At 46.9% G+C, this 22,636-nt stretch overlaps 1 protein-coding gene across 3 annotated transcripts in view; it reads right to left on the bottom strand.

Moving 5' to 3' along the window:
• Positions 1-1,151: 1,151 nt before the first annotated feature.
• nkd2b (NKD inhibitor of WNT signaling pathway 2b) overlaps positions 1,152-22,636 on the bottom strand; it is a 144,786-nt gene continuing 123,301 nt past the window's right edge. For 2 of the 3 annotated variants that reach the window (XM_038796810.1, XM_038796811.1), the window contains 5 exons: positions 22,154-22,249; positions 11,935-12,082; positions 9,627-9,711; positions 7,028-7,155; positions 1,152-3,494 (listed from right to left, as the gene is read on the bottom strand). In XM_038796810.1, coding sequence (XP_038652738.1) covers positions 2,935-3,494; positions 7,028-7,155; positions 9,627-9,711; positions 11,935-12,082; positions 22,154-22,249 — 1,017 coding nt within the window. In that variant the 3' untranslated portion in view covers positions 1,152-2,934. The remainder of the gene's footprint in view (positions 3,495-7,027; positions 7,156-9,626; positions 9,712-11,934; positions 12,083-22,153; positions 22,250-22,636) is intronic. The other variant, XM_038796812.1, reaches the window with a different exon arrangement.

Raw genomic sequence — 22,636 nt, 5'->3', positions numbered from 1 at the left:
AGCTTTGTCCCCACGCCGGTGTGAAATCCGGCGCCAATGACTGGTGTCAACAACCCCCCGAAATTGAGGAAGTCTCACCTTTTTAGGGGGCTAGGTTGCTGCCGGAGTGGTTCCCGCTGCTCCAGCCGGCGGGGAACAGCCCGCGCGAGTCTGCGCATGGCCGGCGTATTTCCGCACATGCGCGGTGGTTCCCTCCTCTGTGCTGCCCCCGGGCAATAGGGCGGGGCCCTACAGGGACCCAGCGCGGAGTAAAATAGGCCCCTACGGAACCAGCTCACCCACCAAGCGGTAGGCCTGAAAAAAGGCGGCAGAGAATGGGGAAGCCGGTGCCGGGTCGGAGAATCTCAACCATTGTTTTTCTTGCATGTCCACTATGTATATTCCCTGATTGATTTCTTTGTTTAGGATAGGGGTCTCCTTCCTTCGCTGGTGGCCGAGCACTCAACAATTCTTATCTTGGGCCGGACATCACAGACCCAGTTTGAGCTATTGTCTCCCAGCAACAATGCTCCAAGTTCTGAGTCCGGGGAGAAGGCCAGTCATCTTCTGGCTCACCAACTCAAAAGGCAGGCGGCCTCCCGGGAGATTTATGCAGATACTTAATTCGGACAGCAACCTCGTTTCGGCCTCTCCCCAGGTCAATGTGGTTTTTAAATCCTTTGACTGCGATCTTTATAGATCCGAGCCCCCGCAGGTAAATCTGTTATGTCCAACTTTCTGGATGGCCTACTCATCCCAACGATTGAGGTGGATCCGAGCTAATGAGTTGGACTCCCCGCTATGCCCAGACAAGATTTTAAAATGTATTGGGCTGATGGAGTTTGGCAAAGCCCCTGATCCAAGGTCCAGATGACTTTGATTCAGAACATATTGTGCCATTGTTATTGGTCATGTTTAATGATTCCCCATCCCAGGGGTAGCTGCCTCTGACCCTCACTCAAGCTTCCATTTCCCTGCTTCTTAAGAAAGAGTGTGGTTCGTACCTCCCTATAGCACTCTTGAATGTGGACATCAAGCTACTTGCTAAAGTGTCGGCGCTGCAGTTGCAGCCTTGCTGACAATGTCACAGTTAAGGACGAAAATAAGACACCTGGTAAGTTGGCTGAGGATTCCAACACTACTTTGAAATCACTAAATGAAAACATATCGCGTGCCGTTAAATAAATAATACATTTAATTAAGTCCATGTACAATACTATATAAAAATCGCAGTGAAATCCAATAAAGTAGAACTATTATGAAAGGTCTTTTCTTTTACAAAAATATCACTACAATATGGTATTGGCTACTTTTGATAACATATCTGGGAGAATACTGTCAACATAATATGGGGAAAAATCCACACAAAAACTGGAATGTAAGAAAAATATTACAGTAACATTTCTTCTGGCACGAGTGTCAACTCTGAGAAACTATTAACCATGCTGGTGATTTTGATTCAGATTCGTGATTGCCTGTAATACAGACTCCACCCCTGGCAACCATACAAGATAATACAGTTTTACAGAGATTGCAGTGGGATTCAGATATGGGGGTTTTGTATTAAAAGCAGAATGGCCGAGTTGGGAGTTGTTTCATTGGAAGCCCAATTCAGTTTTTGGAATAGGCTGTCCCATTTGTTCGGTCGAGATTTAAGCCTCGGCAGCTCAATCTCCTGGAACACCGTTGTTCCCAACGCTTTTGTTTCAATGATAAAAGTTCAGAAAAAGAAACGTGTAGCAGCTGAGGTGAAGAGATTGCGGTGTCACCCATCAAGTTGTCCCGGTGATCCTCTGCTTTCAAACACGATCAGATGTTGAGCAAGATACTTAGGCAAGGGTGTGGCAACTGGATTGGCATCCTATTCAGCAATTCAACGTCACTTGTTGCTCAGTGGAGTAGCACCTCACGGAGAGGTGGGGGGGGGGGGGTTGGCGGTGAACTAAACTGCTCGGCAGAACTTCATGGGACTGGCTTAGAAATACACTCCAGGGTCGCATGACCGCACCAAAATCTGTCATCACGTCATGTGCAGTAGACATAAGAAAGACAATGCAGATTTTCTCTTCCTTAAGAAAAAGTGCATTTGCCAAAACTTTCCCGATGAAAATGGGAACCTAACGATGATGTCAGCGTCAATGACAAAAGTCAAAGAGGATATAACCAAACAATAAGATTTCTCAATATATGAATAAATTATATTTTAAAAATGATTACTATGTGTTACATTCATCCTTATGTTGTTATTAGTACATGCTATCAGACTATTTGGTTTGTCAATTCATAACACAATACACTTCGAATTGTACCTACAGTAAAAGGCAATCTTGTTTTGACAAAGGAAGCCCATTTTTAAATGGCTTGCGGAATGAGCTTAGGATTTCCGATATTGATAGCTTGTCTTAGTAGCTCAGACCCACAGTACCACAAAGTGAGTGGGTTGAAGCACTTTCAGTCTAGTATAAAGCAGAACTTCCATTCGGCTGATAATTAAACATTATAAATTCTGGTGTTTATGTTTCTTGTGCAGCAGGGTAATGGCAGTGGTGATTCAAATTTCTTGGATCTTACAAAAAAATCAAAGATACAAAGTAGGCCCCATGCTTCGTTGTGGGCAGTCTTGCTCGTAGCCAAGGAAACTGCAGAACTCCCCTTAGTCACAGAGACATTGAAGAGAAGATAAGAAAGTGATTATTAACCCTAAAAAGATGTGCACATGTATCAGTTCAAACGGAGAGGAAAAGAACCCTTAGAATTGCAAAAAATCTTGCAACTTGGTGGAGTGGACAGGCGAGTTTTGAAGCCAGTTTCTTCCCAACCGCTGCTCGTGCATTCCTCAACGTGTTAGTTCAAAAATGGCCACCGTCACAGTGCAAAAGCAGAGTTATCGCGGACAAGGTCCAGCCCCAAACAGGGGACATTTTTCTTTCTTTTCTTGCAGCCGTTACCTGCTCCTCATGACTGGTGATAATGATGGTAGTGATGGTGATGGTGGTGCTCGTGGTGGTGATGGTGCTCGTGTCTCTGAACGACGGGCATGACATAGCCATCACTCGACATAACCGGTGGCAGATCGCGTACGAATTCTTGCTCCAGTGGCGGCTGAGCGTGGGCCGCCTTCAGTGGGGAGTGGTTCTCTTTCATTCGCTGCCTGTACTTTTTATGGCTGTGTAGCTGCTGCTGCTGGAGGTGATGATGGTCGTGCCCTGCATGGTTGGGCTGGGAGTGGTAGTGCAGGCCTTTCCCAGCCTTGTTTCCGCTGCCCTGGGCAGGCCCAGTCAGAGCTTTCCCCGTCCCTTTAGGGGACTTGCCTAGCGGCTTCTCCTGGCATTTAAGCCGCTGGTGCGTATCGCCTGGCCTGAGCTCACCTATGCTCGTCGGAGAGGGTTGGTCCAGGAGGAGCTGGGATCGCCGGTGGTGGATGCCATGGGATTCCGATTCCTGGGATCGCGACCTGTTCTGGGAGTGAGCATTTTTCCCATGGTGCACTTGCCTGGTCTGCAATGGTGGGGACCCTGAAAGAGAGCAAAGGGAACAACTAGTGTCAACAGAATGAGACGAGCAAATCAGCGGAGATAAAGTAACGCTTTTCAGTACGATCTGATAATTTTGAGAAGACGAGGAGGACCTCTAATAGTGGTCTTGAAATTATGAAGTGGTCGGATAGTTTGAATAAAGAGGCATAAACATAAGATTGTTACTTAGAGATTAGGTCAAAAACGTGGGAGGAATCAGAGAGTGGTGAAAATACTGATCTCACTATCACATGGGTGTGATAAAAGCAGATAGTATTGACCCGCTTAGAGAGGATTCACAGGAAACAAGGAGAGAGTGATTTGGGGGCAAAATGTGAAGAGGCAAGTAGAATGGGAGGAAACTTTTACACATTGGCACAGCTGGAATGAATGGACTGTTCGCTGCTGCAGATTCAAAGTAACATAATTCCATACAACACAACAGCTTTAACATAGTTCACAACCAACATGAAAATAGGATTTTTTTTGCCTCCCAACACAGGTCAAGTGTTCTTTCACAGCATTTCCTCTTTGCACTGAGAAGTGGTGGACGCAGTGACCACTGCCCCAGTGCAGGGATTCTCTCTGCAGCGATCAGCATGTGAAGAAAAGCCTTTGTGCCGCAGTCACTCCAAATTACGTGGCCCGCTTTTCCAGGATTCAAGGTCAAGCTTTTAAGTGTTCCCTAGAGCTCCTCTGTTATGTTGCGCCTTGGGGCGGTTAATTTATCAGCGAGTGTGAATGAAACTTGGCCACCTTCCAGCCCCTCTGTGTATTTGCACAGGAGATAGGTTCCTGCATTTGTGTGGATCATGTAGTGCGGGGCGCAGGCAGGGGTCCAATTTGGCATCGTTGTTTCCCTGCTTTGATCTGCAAAGGAAATCAGTTCTTAACCCCTTTGGTGCCAAATCACACACGGGAGCCGACAAAATGCCAGAACGTTGCTAGGTTGTCCGTGAAGGCTGGATTTGTCCCAAAGCATCTGCTTTTACAGCAGACTTCATTAATACTACATACCACCAACCTATATTAGTTCCACATGGGCAGTTTCAGTCCGCCGACCCCTTTTGGTCCCTTAATTGAGGAACTCATTATTTCAGTGTTGTTCATTAGAAATCACAGGCTTGCCAACAGGTGTTACTATGGCAACACCAATTCAACCGCAGGCGCTCATTTAATTAAAAAAAAGAGCCTTCCACACAATACTGGTAAGTGTACCAAACATGTGGGTACTTACTCAACAATCAGTAACCAAGGAAGTAAAGCAGGTACAACTGTTAAAACACACACAGTTTTTCAACTTACCATTTTTACCAACAAAAGGCCAGAAAGTTTAAAGTTCACATCCATATGCTGTGCGAATGAGTATTGAGATTAAGTGGCCAATGGTGCCCTTTACTTACTATTCAGAAATGCAATTGGTCACATCTGAATTTTCCATTTGCCATACGTGGCTTGTACTGGATGACACTGGTGCGCTTGAATGTTGTTTGGCTGTCTACAGCTTGAGGTATAAGTTTGACCGACAAAAGTTCCCTTTACAGTGATCGCAAGCCCGCTTACCAAAGTAGCAAAAATGGATAATGCAAACTTAACCTATTGATGAGCCATCAATTGCACGTGAGACAAGTTACATAGAACATAGAACAGTACAGCACAGAACAGGCCCTTCGGCCCTCAATGTTGTGCCGAGCCATGATCACCCTACTCAACCCACGTATCCACCCTATACCCGTAACCCAACAACACCCCCCCCCCCTTAACCTTACTTTTATTAGGACACTACGGGCAATTTAGCATGGCCAATCCACCTAACCCGCACATCTTTGGACTGTGGGAGGAAACCGGAGCACCCGGAGGAAACCCACGCACACAGGGGGAGGACATTCAGACTCCACACAGACAGTGACCCAGCCGGGAATCGAACCTGGGACCCTGGAGCTGTGAAGCATTTATGCTAACCACCATGCTACCCTGCTGCCCCTGTACAAAAGTTAGGCTTTAATAAGCTAGAACTTAGCCCTGTTGTCAACTACAATAAATGGACGACCACCGGGCATTCTGACTATTTATACCTCGGTATGGAGGCGTGGTTAATTCAGCCTCTCGACCAATTGGAGAGCCGTCACATGACTGGTCTCAACCAATCTGTCGAGAGGCACATGACTGACCAGGGCCAATGGTAAGCCGGTGTTCTGCACCAATGGCAGACAGCTATGCAAATCATACCACCACACCTTTCAAATTTGCAACAGCAGCTTCGAGGAGGCTCTAATGGGATAAAAGTTACCTTTCCAGGCCCTACACAAAGAGGAGTTTGGTGACTTTAAACCAATTCTAGTGGAGGCAGGAGGTTGGGGCGGGATAAGGAGAGGAGAGAGATGGTGAGGGTGGGGGGAGTTGTGGAGCGAGATGGCAGGGAAATGCAATCTGTATCTGTACCACCCAGAATTTGAAAACTCATTCAAGACCATGTAGAAAACGGAAGAAAATAGATGCTTTCCCAAGGATCGGACTGACATCAGTGACGGCTGCAAAAAAGGTCGATGTGCCTCTAGGAGACTAAAATATCCGCATGCAGAAATAAATTTTAAAAATAATCTGGGCAGCAGCACATTTCGCTTGGGAGCGAATGTCATCCAATTTATTTGGAGTTTATTTTTCAGTTCCAAGATGGGAAGGATGATGAGGAAGTGGGACATGAATGAAGGAGGACCTCAACCAATAACAACTGGATAGTTTGCTGTCCTTAACACGTTTCTGGGCTTTCTGGTTTTCTACACTTGCAATCGTGTGGCTTCATTTCCCCCCCCCCACCCCCACTCCGAGAATGCAACTTTCCTTCTTACTTCCCTATTCACTTAGCTAATTGAGTTTGCTGTCAACATTGAACACAAAAGCATGCTAATTACCAGAAGATGCAAGAGCAGAAGTATGCCATTCAGCCCATTTTTAAAAACTCTTTAGTCGGTTCTCTCGGTTGGCTGGACGGCTGTTTCGTGGTGCAGAGCAATGCCAACAGCGCAAGTTTGATTCCCGTACGGGCTGGGGTTATCCAGGGAGGCCTCGTCTTCTCGATCTTGCCCCTCACCTGAGATGCGATGACCCTTATGTTAAATTACAACCGGCCAACTCTCTCTCTCAGTCCTCAGGGACTATGCTGACTTTCACTTTCATAATTCTTTATAAAATGCCGGTTATGCCTCAGCTGGAACACTGTGTCCAATTCTGGACACTACTCCTTTCAGGAAGGATGACAAAGCCTTGGAGAGGGTGTAGAGGAGACGTACGAGAATGGTAGTAATGAGGGACTTCAGTTATGTGAAGAGGCTAGAGAAGCTAGGATTCTTACAGTGGGGAAGTTAATAGAGGTGTGCAAAATTCTGAAGGGGTTTTTGATAAGAATAGTTAGCGAGAAACTGTTTTCATTACCTAGCGGGTTCAGAGGAAAGTGACTTAAGATGATACAAGGAGAGGAGAAATACTTTATGCAGTGAGTTGCAATCTAAGTAGCGAGCATTTTATCCTTATACCTGGTCCAAATTTGGATGTGTAGTTTTCTATCCCAGCCAAGTCCAAGTAATGGTTTCTTCTCTCTGTGTTTTCATCAACACAGTAATGCTCACGAATATTTGAATGCTGCTGGTCACTGTTGTATCTTCTGCAAGAAAGCAAAACACAATTTAGATTTGTTTTGAGCTTTCACCTTTTGACCCACTCCCAGCAAATTAACAGCTCTCGGCATGATCTCAGCAGGCTGGCACCTTATGGGTTGAACCCAGAGCCAATTTCCTCAACCCAAGGTCAAATCCTTAACTTCCCTACATCTGGAGCAAGGTCTGGTTTCATTTCAAAATGCCTCCCTCAGTACCTGCCCCCCTTTGTTTGGTTGAACTTTGACCCAGCAGATCTGTAGCCAATCAACAGCTGTTAAGAGCGTGCCATAATAAAGGCATCCATAACCTGGGCACTTTTAATTAGCAATAAAAGTCTCTTCAAAACACACAGTAAATGACGAATGAAATAAACTGGTCCCTTTAGTAATACGAGTAGAAATCTAGAATCCGGGGATATTAAAAAAAGCAGAGTTGCCAATCAGTTATTCCTCATCAATCTTTACCCAGGAACAGTGGAAGGATAAGTAGCTTAAGCAGGATAAGTAATGTACAGAAACCCATATGAAGCATGCCAAGGAGCCAGCAGTTCATTTTGATGGATATATAGGGTCATTAAAAGTTAAAACTCCAAATGCACAAACAAGCCAACTCACTAGAATCTTGAAGTCTAAAAATGAATCTTTATGTTCAATCTTTAGTAATTTCACTAAATTTGGGATTGATTCTGAAGGCTTGGCAAGAGACTAACGTGGCTTCCTTTTTCAAAAAAAGAGAACAATTGCGAAAATAGCAGGAAACTAGAGCACATCAGGTTTGAGAGGAGTTTGAGTGTGCGACCATAAAGGGCCATGAGCAGAAATTTAAGAAATGTTGGGTTCCTCAAGTTCTTGTTTCGTTGGAAGAGATCATGGCCACGGGGAAAGAGCAGAGGACAGGGATTAATTGGTTAGCTCTTTCAGAGAGCCAGCATAGTCACAGCAGTCCAAATGGCCTCCTGGGTCAAAATATTCTACCAAATGGTGATCAGGGAAACTACAGCTGACATATACTTAAACGATTTCCAGGAAACCTTCGAAATGTTGCCAGCTGACAATATAAAATAACAAGAAACAAAGGCTGATGACGTTGGCCAAGGAACTAGCTCAAGTTAGGAAACAAAGGGCAGCTACCAATGAGGCTAGAATGAAGACAAGAAGCCCAATTGCTTTTTATAACCGACATTGATGAATAAGGATTGGGCAAGGAAAATTATCAAGTTAGCTGATTATATCAAAATGGGAGGCTGGCCAATAAAATGAAATTAATTCAACCAGGTTCAGAAGAATTTAGTTAATAGCTGGTTCTTGAGCTCCAGTGACAACAAATGTAAAATTAGACCAAGGAACCAGAAGGCGGAATAAGTATTAAATGGAGCAATGGCGCAGTGCGCTGAACACTATAGTGAGTTGAAGTATCAGAGAGGATCAACCTGTGAAAACATCAGCTCTATTTTGTTGTTACAGCTGACCATTGGGCATGAACTACAAGACACTTGGTTAGACCTCATGCATGGGCAATTCTTATCATCTCGCAAAAATTAGTACAGAAACCATTCAGCCCATCTCGTCTCTTAAAAGAAACCCGTCAGCTACAAGATCCTAGCCAGAACACTACCTCAGGTATTCTGTGTAAGAGGAACTTGCTTTTCAACATTTATGACAAATCAATTTGCACCCAATCTAATCATCGCTAGGATTAGATGGCTTAAGAATCTGTAGAGATGAGAAACAAAGAATATTTCAGGTATCAAGATAAGTTGCGAAGAGAGTTGAAGATGTTAGAAAAGATGGCACTTGAGATGGTACAATTGGCATTTTAAAACATTCAAATGGATCGACAGGCATATTTTCACTGCGGTCAAATTCAGGGGAGCACAAGTTAAAAAGTGAAGAGATTAGGAGCGAGGAAGGAGTTTTGATTACTATTATTGGCATGCGGTCTTCACAGCTAGCATTTATTGCCCACCCCCAACTGTCCTTCAGCAGTGATGGTGAACGGCCTTCTTTGCCTGTTACAATCCATGTGATTTGGAATCTATACACCAACGAATAGATTTCCAGGGAAGGACAATACAGTTGGGTCCGAGCTATTTGGATGCTAGTTTTTTGACGAGGAAAGGGAATGAGGATTGTGACGAACAAAGCTCGATTAATTTGTGAAGAGGGGAGAAGTTAATTCTCAACATGTCTCGGGGAATGATTCTGGAAGGTTCCTTTCCCAACGTGAAGAGAAAGTTGGAGAGATGGCTACAGCACAATGGGACTGATTACAGATTTTGCCTTCCTGTCTGGTGGGAATTTCCACTGGGAGTTGAACCTTGCAGATTGGCAACCTCTTGATCTTGTCACATTCTACCGAGAAACCAGAAGCAAGGGTTAAAATTGGCTTTTCACCTTGACCCCGCTTTTCAATGACCCTTGTAATGCAGAAATCAGGCCAGAAATGTGTTAGAGGAGATGAATTTAGCTCCCAGTACCTCAGCTGAGCAGACAGCCTTTTATCGACGCTCTTCATTTCCTCTGCATGTTCTGTTTCATTCCTGCACCGACTGCTTTCCCGATCTGCAAAAGGTAGACATAAAAATCTATCTGTAAGCCTGCTTAGCTCAGCCAATGCTCACCACAGCAGCTTCCAAGCTCGTCACACAAAGACACGTACTGCGTAAGTAACACTTTCAACAACTTTCAGTGGAAGACTGAGAAAGATCTGGGATTTAATTCATGCAGAATATGAAAATTATCTCACCCTCTAAATTTTGACAGTTCTAGCCCAGTTCTCTTGAGTGGGTGCAAAGCGACTGGGCAACTTACTCATAAATTGTTGCAAACAGGCTCTCACATTAAGACAGGCTGCAAGAGGCACTGGTTGAATAGCATAGATGCACTTAAGGGGGATTGATCAATTGATATTTATTGTCACACCCAGGCTTTGCCCTCTTCCAGACCCTTCCATCAGCCAGAAGATACAGAAGTCTGAAGACCCGCACATCCAGACAGAGGAACAGCTTCTTCCCTAAAACTACTAGACTCCTGAACGACTCTCTCTAGGACTGATCTGTTCCATGTCAGGACACTATTCACGACGTCCTATGCTGCTCTTGCTCATGTATTGCGTGTTTGGCCCTTGCTCTGCACTATAACCAATCACTGTTTGTTGATATACCATTTGTCAATGTACTATGTCGATTATTCTTTTGTCTACTATGTACGTACTGTATACGTTCCCTTGGCTGCAGAAAAATACTTTTCACTATACTGCGGTACATGTAACAATAAATATCAATCAATCAAGTTCAGATAGTGTCAGGTAATGAAGGATGGGAGGAGGTTTGCATGGAGCATAAACATCAGCGCAGACCATTTGGGCCAAACTGCCAGTTTATATAAATTAAAGTAGAGGAAGATAAAATGGAGCTAACTGGGAGCAATGTTGTCCAATTAGATCTGGTTGATGTGTGGTTCATTCCTGTTGCCATAGCGATTCAGGTGATGGCGATCTATTCCCCTGAGGAATCTTCTGTTTTGATGGCAAGTGATGGAGGAGCATGGAAGCTATGGTCAAGTTCAAAATCCAGAGCAAGTAAAATAAAGGACGGACATGCATTTATATGCTGTAGAAGGGTCACTTAGACCCGAATTGTTTCTCTCTCCACAGATGCTGACAGATCTCATTTTATTCAGAATTCTCTGTCGTTATTTCCGATTTCCAGCATCCGCAGTGTTTAACTTTTATATGCACTTATATTCCACCAGTCATGATCTCAGGGCATTCAAAACACGTTACAACCAATTGAATACTTTTGAAGTATTTGAAGGCCCCGCAAACAGCAAACAGAAAATGCTGAAAAAACCCAGCAGGTCTGGCAGCATCTGTGCTGAGTGAAACATTGAGTGCATATGACTTTTTCAGAGCTGTTTTAAGTGCCAGTTGAGAGCTATAAAGGATAAATATTGGCTCAGACATTGGGAACAACATCACTGTTTGGTGGTATAGAACTTGTGTCTTGCTGAAAAAATGTTGAAAAAAAAACTATTCTCTTGTGCATTCTTCCACGGCAACACCTCTACCAGAGTCCACTTGCCAACCAAACAGTCTTCTCTTCTTGTGCCGTATAAATTGTCCCTTTTTTTGTCGGTAATTTTACGCTCTGTCCTGATGAGTGCAAGATGAAAAGCTTTGACAGCATGTTTCTTTTTTCAGCGATAATCAACAATTTCCTTCAGAGCAGTGTCATGTGATCTTTCATGCCCATCCGAGAGGGCTGACGGGACCTCAGTTTAATGTTTCATTTGAAATGGGCCACCCCTGGCTAGAACTCCTTCAGCACGGAAATGGGGAGTCTTGGGAGTTCTCAGGCTTGATTTTGTGCTCAAGTCTCTGCAAAGGGAATTGAACCCACAATCTTTTGACCAGGTGGTGGGAGCGCTGCTCACTGAGTCAAGGCTGATATCTTGACAATAATGATGCAACGTAAAATTGAAGGGTAACTTTTCACTTTTAAAAAGCCTTTGCCGCATCAGAGAGAGACTGGACACTTTAGACCATTTTGTAGGACTGAATAGAGCGGTGATGTTTTGCCTATTTGAAAGTTTAGATATGCAATTATATCTGATGATCAGGAAATCTAAATATCTACCAGTTAGGACCATGGTCATTCCCCTCTCATTCAGAGTCACACATTCCGGAGGGGGGTGGGGGGGGGGGGGGGGGGGAGGAGGAGGAGTAATGCAAACAATAAGCAAACTATTCAATGTTGTGCTTACAGTAGATGTCAAGAGGTTTACCTTGACTGTTGGCGAGGCCGTCTTTCTTCCTATGAGAAGGTTCAGGGGTCACCGTCAACTTTACCTTCAGTGTCTTGCTGCTGGCAGAGGATTGGTTTACTGAAGCGTCTACAACTTCATAGATGGTGTGCATCAAGCTAGACATGTCCTACAAAAAAAATACAAACAGTTCACAAGTTACGCATAATTCAAAGAAAATTCCTTGGTTGCACACAAACTCTTCCTATGGGTTAATATTCAGACACATGGATTGTTCAGACACGAGTCCATGCCCTATATGATATCCTCCATTTCCAGAATGTTAAATCTTAACTGTCATGTTCAAATTCCAGGCACATTAATATGTTGCAACATTTTAGATTAGTTAACAATTAAGAAACTTGAGTCCCAAGTTTCCATATAGCAATAGAAGGTAATTTAGCTCCTCCGAGTCTGTAACTCAAGAACAAGAGTGGCCCATTAAACCTTTCTATCTGTTCCATAAGGTCATGACCTGTACCTCAATCCATATCCCTGACTGCTCTCATACTATCTGAATTTAGAAGCTTCCAATTGATCCAACAACCGCAGCCTTTTCCGGAAGTTCCAGATTTACACTACTGTGCAAAGAAGTGCTTCCTGATATTGCTCCTGGAATGCCTGGCTCTAGTTTTAAGGTTATGCCCACTTATGAACTCCCCTCCACGTGAAGAAATACTTTTTTTTTAAATAAACATTTTATTGAGGTATTTTTTGGTTTTACAGCAACAAAATAAACAATATACATGAATCTATAAACATAATGCAAAAGCTGTCTTCCTCCTTTACAGGTCCCACCTTTATTAACCCCTTCTCTTAGATAAACTAGCCCCCCACCCCTTCTGCTGACGATTAATTTTTCACAAGGAAGTCGACGAACAGTTGCCACCTCGGGGCGAACCCTAACAGTGACCCTCTCAAGGCGAAGTTGATTTTCTGCAAAAAGAGAAAACTAGCCATGTCCAATAGCCAGGTCTCCCGACTTCATGGGCTTTGAGTCCCTCCAAGCTAATAGAGCACATGTTGTGGACGCGTTGACTACTCAACACGTCCACCCAGAGACCATCCTCTATCTCTCCTCCCAACTCCTCTTTACACTTGCGCTTCAGCTCCCCAGTCTGTGTCTCCTCTGACCCCATAAGTTCCTTGTAAATGTCCGAGACCCTCCCTTCTCCCACCCACCCTCTGGAAACTACCCTGCACTACCCTGTCCTGTATCCACCTTTGTGGTAGGAATATTGAAACCTGCGGGACTTCCTACGCAGGGTAGGAAGTCCGGCACCTGCAGGTACCTGAATTTGTTTCCCCTCACTAATCCAAATTTCTCCTTCAGCTCCCTCAGGCTAGGAAAGCTCCCCTCTATAAACATATCCCCCATTCTCTCAATCCCTGCTCTCTGCCATCTCCAAAACCGCCCGTCCATCCTTCCCGGGGCAAACCGGTGATTATTACGAATTGGAGACCAAACCGATGCTCCCTCTGCTCCCACATGACTCCTCCATTGCCCCCAGACTCTCCAGGCTGCCACCACCACAGGGCTGGTGGAAATACCGTGCCGGCATTATCAACGCCCCTAAACTGGTGCCCTTACATGAAACCGCCTCCATACGCCCCCACATCGACCCTCCCCCCACCACCCACTTCCTAATCATGGCTATATTCGCCAGCCCACCCTCTCCCTGGCTCCACTCAAGCATCCCCCTCCTTACTCGCCCATACAAAGCCAGTGATCACTTTGTGAAAGAAAGACCATGGAATAAAGATGGGGAGACACAAACACAAACAGGAATCTCGGGAGGACCGTCATCTTCACCGTCTGCACCCTCCCAGCCAGTGACAGCGGGAGCGCTTCCCACCTCTGAAAATTGTCCGTCATTTGGTCTACTAGTCAGGCCAGATTTAGCTTGTGCAGCCGTTTCCATTCCCGCACCACTTGGATGCCTAGATACCTAAAGCTTCCCCCTACTACTCTAAACGGCAGCTCCCCAGTCGCCTCTCCTGTCCCCTTGCCTGGACCGCAAACATCTCACTTTTCCCCATATTTAGTTTATACCCCGAAAACCGGCCAAATTCCCCCAAAATCCTAATGATTGCTTCCATTCCCTCTGCTGGGTCCGATACATACAGGAGCAAGTCGTCTGCGTAAAGCGAGACCCTGTGCTCCAACTCCCCACCCCCCCCCCGGACCAGCCCCCTCCAGCCCCTTGAGGCTCTCAGTGCAATTGCCAACAGCTCTATGGCTAATGCGAACAACAGTGGGGCGAGGGGGCATCCGTCTCATCCCCCAATGCAGCCTAAACTAGTCAGATGTTGTCCTTTTGGACCATACGCTTGCCACAAGAGCCTGATACAGCACCCTGACCCAGTCACTAAACCCCGCCCAAATCTGAACTATCCCAGTACCTCCCACAGATATTCCCATTCTACTCGATCAAAGGCCTTCTCTGCGTCCATTGTGACCACTACCTCCGTGAAGAAATACTTTATCGCTATCGATCCTAGCAAATCATTTAATCATCTTAATCTTCTGTATTTCAAGACAAGCAAGCATCTGTGCAAATTTCCCTCGTAATTTAGCCCTTTAGCCTTTGTATCATCCTGGTGATGGGCGGCATGGTGGCACAGTGGTTAGCACTGCTGCCTCACAGCTCCAGGGACTCGGGTTCAATTCCGGCCTCGGGTGACTAGGTGGAGTTTGCAATTTTTCCCCATGTGTGGGTTTCCTCCGGGTGCTCCGGTATCCTCCCAAAATCCAAAGATGTGCAGGTTGGGTGGATTGGCCATACTAAGTTGTCTCTTAGTTTCCAAAAGGCTACCTGGGGTTAGTGGGTTGCAAAGATAGGGTGGAGACTTAAATAGGGTGCTCTTTCCAAGGGCCGGTGCAGATTTGATGGGCCAAATGGCCTTCTTCTGCACTGTAATTTCTATGAAAATCAACACCGTAACTCCTCCAAGACCAATATGTCCTTCCTGAGGAGCAATGCCCAGAATTGAATGCATGTACTCTAGAGTCTATTTACAATCTACAGGGAGCTCAATACAACTGAAGCATAATTCCCACCCCTTTGCATTCCAGCTGACATTCCATTAACCTTTTACATTTTGTTTTAGTACCCGTGCACCAGTTTTGCCATTTCTGTACTTGCATCCCTAAATCTCTGTGCTCCTCCACAGCTTCCAGCTTCTAATCATTTACAAAATATTCTGGGCCCCATCTATCCTTGATTTAAAGTGGATGATCACACATTTCCCAGTAACTGCTGGAAGTGAGGAACCCTGCTCTCCAATTGCCAATGCCCGCTGGTGGCAGGTCAGAATTCACATGATTGGCATGCGCTTGGATAATTTAGACCAGGCTGGTGAGGCAACATTTCAATTTTTCCTCACATGGAGGAAGGGCTAAACAAATTTCAGAATGTTAATGTTTGACAAAACATTTTACATGAATTTCAAAAAAAGGCCGACATAGGAAAAGAAACTTGCCGAGCAAAAGAAAGTCGACAATAAATTGACAATTTAAAAAAGGGCAATAAAGGTGGCTATTAGAGTGTGAAAGGGCGAGAGGATGGGCGTGTCCAGCTCACTCCCAGTCTCAGGATGTTCACTCGCTCGCTCACCCTCATTCACGGTGAGTGTGCCTGCTGGTCTTTGTGGGCGAGGGTGAATGAAAACCTCAAAGCTGGAAGTGAGCCAGGCACACACTCATCCCTCCCTCTCACCACCCCCTTCTCCACCTCCCTCTCACTCGCCCACCCTCACACTCAAGTAATCACCCTCACTAAATCGAGAAGGGAAGAGCAGAAGAGAGACCCGAAGTTGTGATTATATGTATAAAGCCATTCTGAAGATAATTTTATATATGATCTCCGACCGCCACGTGGCAGTGTAAACCCACCACGTGACCCTGTGTCTGGGGAGTTGGAAGTAAGTCGTGTTGGAGGGTAGATGTATTTTGCAGTAGCTCTATAGCAAGTTAGTTAGTGTTAGTAGTATATCATTTTATTTATCCTAGTTATCTTTATCACGCAGTTGTTTCATAATAAATTATTTAAACTAGATGTTCTGTAGTTGATCATTCAGATCAGTCGGTCTACAGAACATGACAGAAGTGAGGCCTGAGGCCTAGTGGCCCTCGACCGATGTCCACCGAAGGGAGTGCTGGGAGAAGAAGGGGAGCGTGGGGGTGCCAGGACAAACAGCGGGAGCCAGGCCAGAGAACTGGGAGCTGGGTGAAAGCAGCCAAAGCATAGCCAAAGGGGAGGGATTTGGGCCAGAGATCCGGGAGCTGAGGGGAAGCAGATGGAATTACCGGAAAGCTTAGTCTGCTCCAGTGCCTCTCTCTGTCGCAATAGTGAGCCTATCAGCAACAATCATGGGAAGGCCCCTGCAGAAATATTCAAGCTCACTGACCTGTCTACCAACATTTTAACCACTGCTCCACAGAGTTCCATGGTTCGCAATGCGGCCTGCGGGCCATAGGTTGAGCAAGCCTGATTTAGACTAAAACAAATGTCATGTGCTTTCCTGGTGTGAAACCTGGAGAATCTCTGCACAAAACAAATAGGCACAATCCTACCCAAAGTATGCGATTATGATGGATAATTGTTTTCCCCCACAGACCAGGCACACTCAATTCAGCCCAATTCCCAATGTTTGTGCCTCACACAGGCCTCCTCCCACTTAACGTCACCTAACCTTAGTATCACATCATGAAAGCGAAATACTGTGAATAGAACATAGAACGGTACAGCACAGAACAGGCCCGTCGGCCCTCAATGTTGTGCCGAGCAATGATCACCCTACTCAAACCCACGTATCCACCCTATACCCGTAACCCAACAACCCCCCCCCAACCTTACTTTTTTTAGAACACTACGGGCAATTTAGCATGGCCAATCCACCTAACCCGCACATCTTTGGACTGTGGGAGGAAACCGGAGCACCGGAGGAAACCCACGCACACACGGGGAGGACGTGCAGACTCCGCACAGACAGTGACCCAGCCGGGAATCGAACCTGGGACCCTGGAGCTGTGAAGCATTTATGCTAACCACCATGCTACCGTGCTGCCCAAATGCTGGAATGCTGGAAATCTGAAATAATGATGTAAATGCTGGAAGTACTCAGGTCAGACAATGTGTGTGTGGAGAAACTGAGTTAATGGACGGGATTCTCTGGTCAGCGACGCCGAAATCGCGTTTGGCGATCGGCCAGAGAATCCCCCTTTGCGCCAAAATCCGGGGCGCCGGCACCTTTGCGGTGCTCCGTCCCCACAAAAACGTACGCCGCCCACCTTCGGGGCGTCCTCAGGACGTCACCCGAGGTCCTCCCGCCCCGATGCTCCGCCCCCAAATGAGCCAAGTTCCCGACAGCATGGAACACTTGTCCTTTTTATTTTCGTGAATCCGGCAAGGCAGCTGCGGACTCAGTACAGAGGAGCACAGTCGGGGGGTGGGGGGGGGCAGCCATTCCACACGCTGGGGCGCTTTGGCGGGGGCTGTAGGCACTGGTGGGGTGTGTTCCAAGGGGGGGGGGGGGGGTAGGGCTGATTAGAGGGGGCAGTATTTGGCAGGCCGTGTCCATGCACGGCTGGCACCATGCGCATGCCACATACTCGGCAATTCTCCGGCCGCATCCGCAGGTCAAGCCGGGGGGGGGGGGGGGGGGGGGGGATTTATGCTGCGTACCTGCCTGCCCCCCCACCAGATGGAGGATCACTGCAGCTTTGGCGCCATTTTTCCAGGTGTAAAACGGCCACTGTTCCCATGTGTTCAAATCGGAGAACCCAGCCCAACATTTCGGATCATTGACTTGTGGAAAAAAGAAAAGGGAATGTCTGTGATAGTGAGGAAGGCAGGAGGCACTGAATGCTAAAGGCCTGGCGTGCGAGGAAAAGAGAGTGGTAATGGGACAAGGAAAGAAACAAATGAGGAGGTGTGAATGGCAGGAGGATGATCAGCGGCCGATCAAAAGCAAAGAGAGAGAAAAATAAGACAGCAAAACAGAACCTGCAAAGAATAAAAGGAGGTAAAATGGGGGCAGTGGTTACCGTCTGAAATGGTTGCACTCGGTGTTATGAAGTGCCTAACTGAATGATGAGGTGCTATTCCTCAAGCTTGTGTTGAATTTCTTAGGAACGCTGCATGAAGCAGGGAATAGAGGGGCCAGCAAGGTGAATTAAACGACAGATGACTGGAACTTCACGGTCATGTTCCAAACTGAATGGGGGTGTTACGGAAGGCAGTCACCCAGTGTGCGATCCAATGGCCATGCTGTGCCCGAAAAGCAGCTCGCCGTGGCACAGCGTGACTGTTGAAAGCTGGGTGACCCCGCTCCTGGGATCTATCTGGCTTGCAACGCCATGTGAGATTCAATGCAATCTCGCAAGACGTTGTGATGTGAATCCCGCCCACAATGGCATTAAGCCTCCCGCTAATATGCAGATTCCCTGAGGTACCAGAGGCTTTGGAATTCAACCCCTTCGCCGCAGACACCTCGGGCAAGCACCGTTCAGCACTGATCCCCACAAACTGGGACCAGACGGAACGGCACTCGCCCAAGGTCTCTCAGAGGATTGGAAGCCCCCGGCTGCATGCCCTTTGGGCAGGGTGGTACCCTGGCACTGCTGGTGCCACCTGGGAACCATGGCAATGCCACCCAGGTGCCAGTCAGGCACTGTCAAGGTGCAGAGGTGGTACTGCCAATGTGCCAAGCTGGCATTTTGCATGTATGCACGATCGAGCCAGGGTTGCTGGTGTGGGTGTTGGGAGAGGGGAGGGGGTGGTGATGAGGAGGAGGTTAAGAGCTTCCCACTGTGCAGGGCTGTGTGGGATCTCGGCTGCGCATTCCCCGTTCAGGCGCCTTACTCAATGGGAGTTGCGTTAAATAGCCATGTGTTTCTCGGCACTGAGTGAGGACAGAGTGATGTTCATCTTAATGCGTTCAAAATGTCTGACTCCTGTCTGACAGAGCTGAACCTGACCTGCCACTGAACGAGGTGATCTATAAGAGGCAGAAAAGCACATCTCAGCTGCCACTGCATCCTCCGAGGTCAGGGGTCCTGGTGTGTTTCGCCACCTCTTGACAAGGTGGACAGACACGCTCAGATTTTCAGCCAATGACATCCTCATAGCTAGAGAATGCTGGCACACCTGAGAGTTGATCTGTGGCGGGTGGGGGAACTTTCCATGAATGTGGGGAGCGTTGGGGCTGGTGGCCTGTGCAAAGAGCTTTGCGGCATAACTGCGTCATCAATGCGAGATGTGGGAGAGACATTGCGTTGCCATTCTCACACTGCACAGGGAGAAGCACTGAATTTGGGCCGGGGTTTACGGAGCATGCGCCATGATATGTCAGCATGAAGGCTCTTTAGGAGTATTTTGAATGCTAGCTTCTTATTACAATTATGTACTTTCTCTACTAGTGCCGAGATTTACCTGTGCCCACTAGGTGCCGATTGTTTCTTACTCTTCCTCACCTTCCCGATACACTGAGGCGTACCCAGGATCCATAGCTGAGATTTAGATGGTCTGCTGACTTCCACGCCCAGTTACCTGAGAAGACCTTGGTGGGTATCCACTAGCCTTGAGGGTGTTCCCCCCCCCCCCCCCCCCCCCACCCCCACCCCCCACCTGCTTTTGGGCAGCACGGGTGTTGCAATGCTGCTTTCCCTGGTGTGAAGGCAAGAGATGTTTTGCTGGGGTATCAGATGGGCTGGACACCCCCAGGATCTGCTGGGTGGAAGGGCTGCGCTCCTGCTCGTTCTCTTCCCTTCAGCTGCCCGGGGACTCTGAGCTCTTCCATGGGATAGAGGGGCAGCTGAAGTGAGATCCAGAATCCCCGTTGTCCTCTGGCGTTTGCACGTGATTTCCCACCAGTGCCCGCACCATGCAGTTGAAGCCTTGCAACATGGAGCTCATGCCTTCACCACGAAGGTCATGACCTGAACAATGGAGCGGTGCCGAGGGGGGGCCGAGGCGGGGGGGCCGAGCCCGAGGCGGGGGGCGGACGGAGGGGGGGGCGGCCACCGCGCATGCGCTGGTTGGCACCGGCCCAACTGCGCATGCGCGGGACCCAAGTCTCTGGCGCCCCCTAGCACATGGCGCCCCGGGCGACTGCCCGAGTTGCCGGTGCCTTGGGCCGGCCCTGTGTGCAGGTTAGGTGAATTGCCCTTAGTGTCCAAAAAAAGTTAGCTGGGTTTACTTGTTTACAGGGACAGGGTGGAGGTGTGGGCATCGAGAAGCTTGTTGAGGTCTCCCTCTGTAAAACATGGTGCAGTCTTCCTGACAACAGTCTGCCTGGCAGCCATTCCCCGATTGGACTTGGAACAGGTGCTGTTGGAGGGTGGGGGGGGGGGGGGGGGGGGGGGGGGGGGGGGGGGGGTGGGGGAAAGAGCTGTTTAAATGGAGTATCCCACTGATTACAGAGATTAAGTTATCCCTGGACAAGCGTATCAGAGGCAAGCCGCTAGGAGCGTGCGTGATTCACATGGAAAAAAAATATATTGTTCTCGTGAGTTTTCCCATCTGCGCCGGTGGGATTCTCCCTGGTTTTCTCACCGGAACCGACACTTTGAAAAAAATATAGTCAGATTTCATCCTCTCTGTGAGGAACATTATATGAAAGGTCAACAGCAGTTGTTATTCAATGTCCCATCATCGTGTTGAAAATGTTTTCCTTCTTTCAAGCCTCACCCTCCCAAAACCAAAAAAAAACACAAACCTTCTTCGTAAAGACAATACCAACAGGAGTTAGCCATTGCTGTAGTTATTCATTTGGCACATTGAGGATCTGATCCCAACCATTCAGCGCCACATTACTAATGTACAAACCAAATGGGTAACATGGTCATCAACAATACGGGACTTAAATTGTAATTGTCTCAATATGACGGCCCAATAGGGGAAGATTTGAGATGTCCCATTAGAGAGCAGTTGAGAAGTGTCCAGCTACATGACTGGTTGCATCCTGTTGACTGTCTTTGCGCTCACAGATGATATGGCAATTTAGAGGAGCATCTTTTTTTAAAATTATAAATTCAGAGTACCCAATTATTTTTTCTCCAATTAAGGGACAATTTAGCGTGGCCAATCCACCTAACCGCACATCTTTGGGTTGTGGGGGTGAAACCCACGCAGACATGGGGAGAATGTGCAAACGCCACACGGACAGTGACCTAGGGGCTAGGATTCAAACCAGGGTCCACAGCGCTGCAGTCCCAGTGCTAACCACTGCGCCACATGGTACCATGGAGGAGCATCTTCTGGCCATTCTTCTTGATAAGGAAATGTCAAAGGGTTTGTGGTCTTGGATGGCCTGAAGAGAGCTGGCACAGTGTTATTGGCTAGAACCCAAGTGAATGGGCAACATTACTTTCATTTGTTCTGTGCATTGAAGCCACGGTGAGCAAGACGGGAGCAGAGAATCCCACCGCCTGCGCACCACCTTCTGCCGCTGTGAATCCCGCTCCAAATGTTAGACCAAAACGATTAAACAGTAGACATGCAATATGATGGATTAAAGAGCTTGTAGAGATTGTGGAACAATCCAAGGCTGACGAGCTAAAGAATTCACGGAATCTCACTGCAATAAAAACCTATCTCACTTGATGTCCTCAGCAAGAAATCCTTCATTTCCTATTTTCCAAAGAATTTGCCTCACTATCAATATTTGTTGTTGTAGAAATTGGCCAAGGAGCTCCCATATCCAACATTTTAGATGAGCTAGAATTAAAATGGATGCTTGTAGACCATTCCCCATCTCTCACTCACTTCTTCAACCCTGTTTGGGGGGGGGGGGGTTGGCAAGGACAGAACTTCTGCTCAAATAGTGTTTCTGCAGGCTTAGATTTGTTTCAGGCATCATATAGTCAAAACTTAACTACAATTTCTTGAGCCTTTTGGGTCCACAGCCTCAAGTGGGTGGCCATCCTGACAAACCAGGCACATCTCACCCCATCCATTTACGAACCAAAGTGAACCTGGAATTGCTCCAACATAGCAGCAGTAGCAGAAACTACTGGACAACACAACATGAATACATCTCAATGAAGGCAACAAGCTTCTTCAGAGCTGGTTATCTTGTGCCTATAGCTCTCCCAAATATGAGGAGCTAAACGTTATATCGGTATTGTTTACATTGGTAGCATGAAACACATAACACACCATGACCCCCTCAGAAGCAGAAACAAATGTAAGTGTACCTCCTTAGTAACCTTGCCACAGTTGTCAAAATCATAAAGAGTGAAGGTCCATTCTTGATGATTATCTTCTTCAACAGACACGTCACACTCTAGCTCCTGAAAAGAAAGTGCATTTCTCTGTTCTAAATCTCTCCTCAACTCGCAGGGTTCTTTCAACAGATTAAAATGTTGTCATAGCTTAATGTTGTAAATTGTCGTTAAAAAACCCTTCTAGTTCGCTAGTGTCCTTCAGGGAAGGAAATCTGCTGTCCTTGCCTGGCCTGGCTTATGTGCGGCTCCTGATCCACTGCAATGTGGTTGACTCTTTAAAAAAATGCCACTCAGTTCAGGGGCAACTGGGAATGGGCAACAAATGCTTGCCTGCAATGCCCACATCCGCAGAAATAATATTAAAATAATCTTTCCGGCGTATTGTATTCCTTGTATTGTATCTGCTGTAAACTGATAGATGTAGATTACTGTGAATCACCAACATTTCCCATT

This window comes from Scyliorhinus canicula, chromosome 5 (genome assembly GCF_902713615.1).
Source record: "Scyliorhinus canicula chromosome 5, sScyCan1.1, whole genome shotgun sequence".
NCBI classification, from domain to species: Eukaryota; Metazoa; Chordata; class Chondrichthyes; order Carcharhiniformes; family Scyliorhinidae; genus Scyliorhinus; species Scyliorhinus canicula.
The sequence above is the reverse complement of the archived record's forward strand: the minus strand, read 5'-3'. Positions and strand labels throughout refer to the sequence as shown.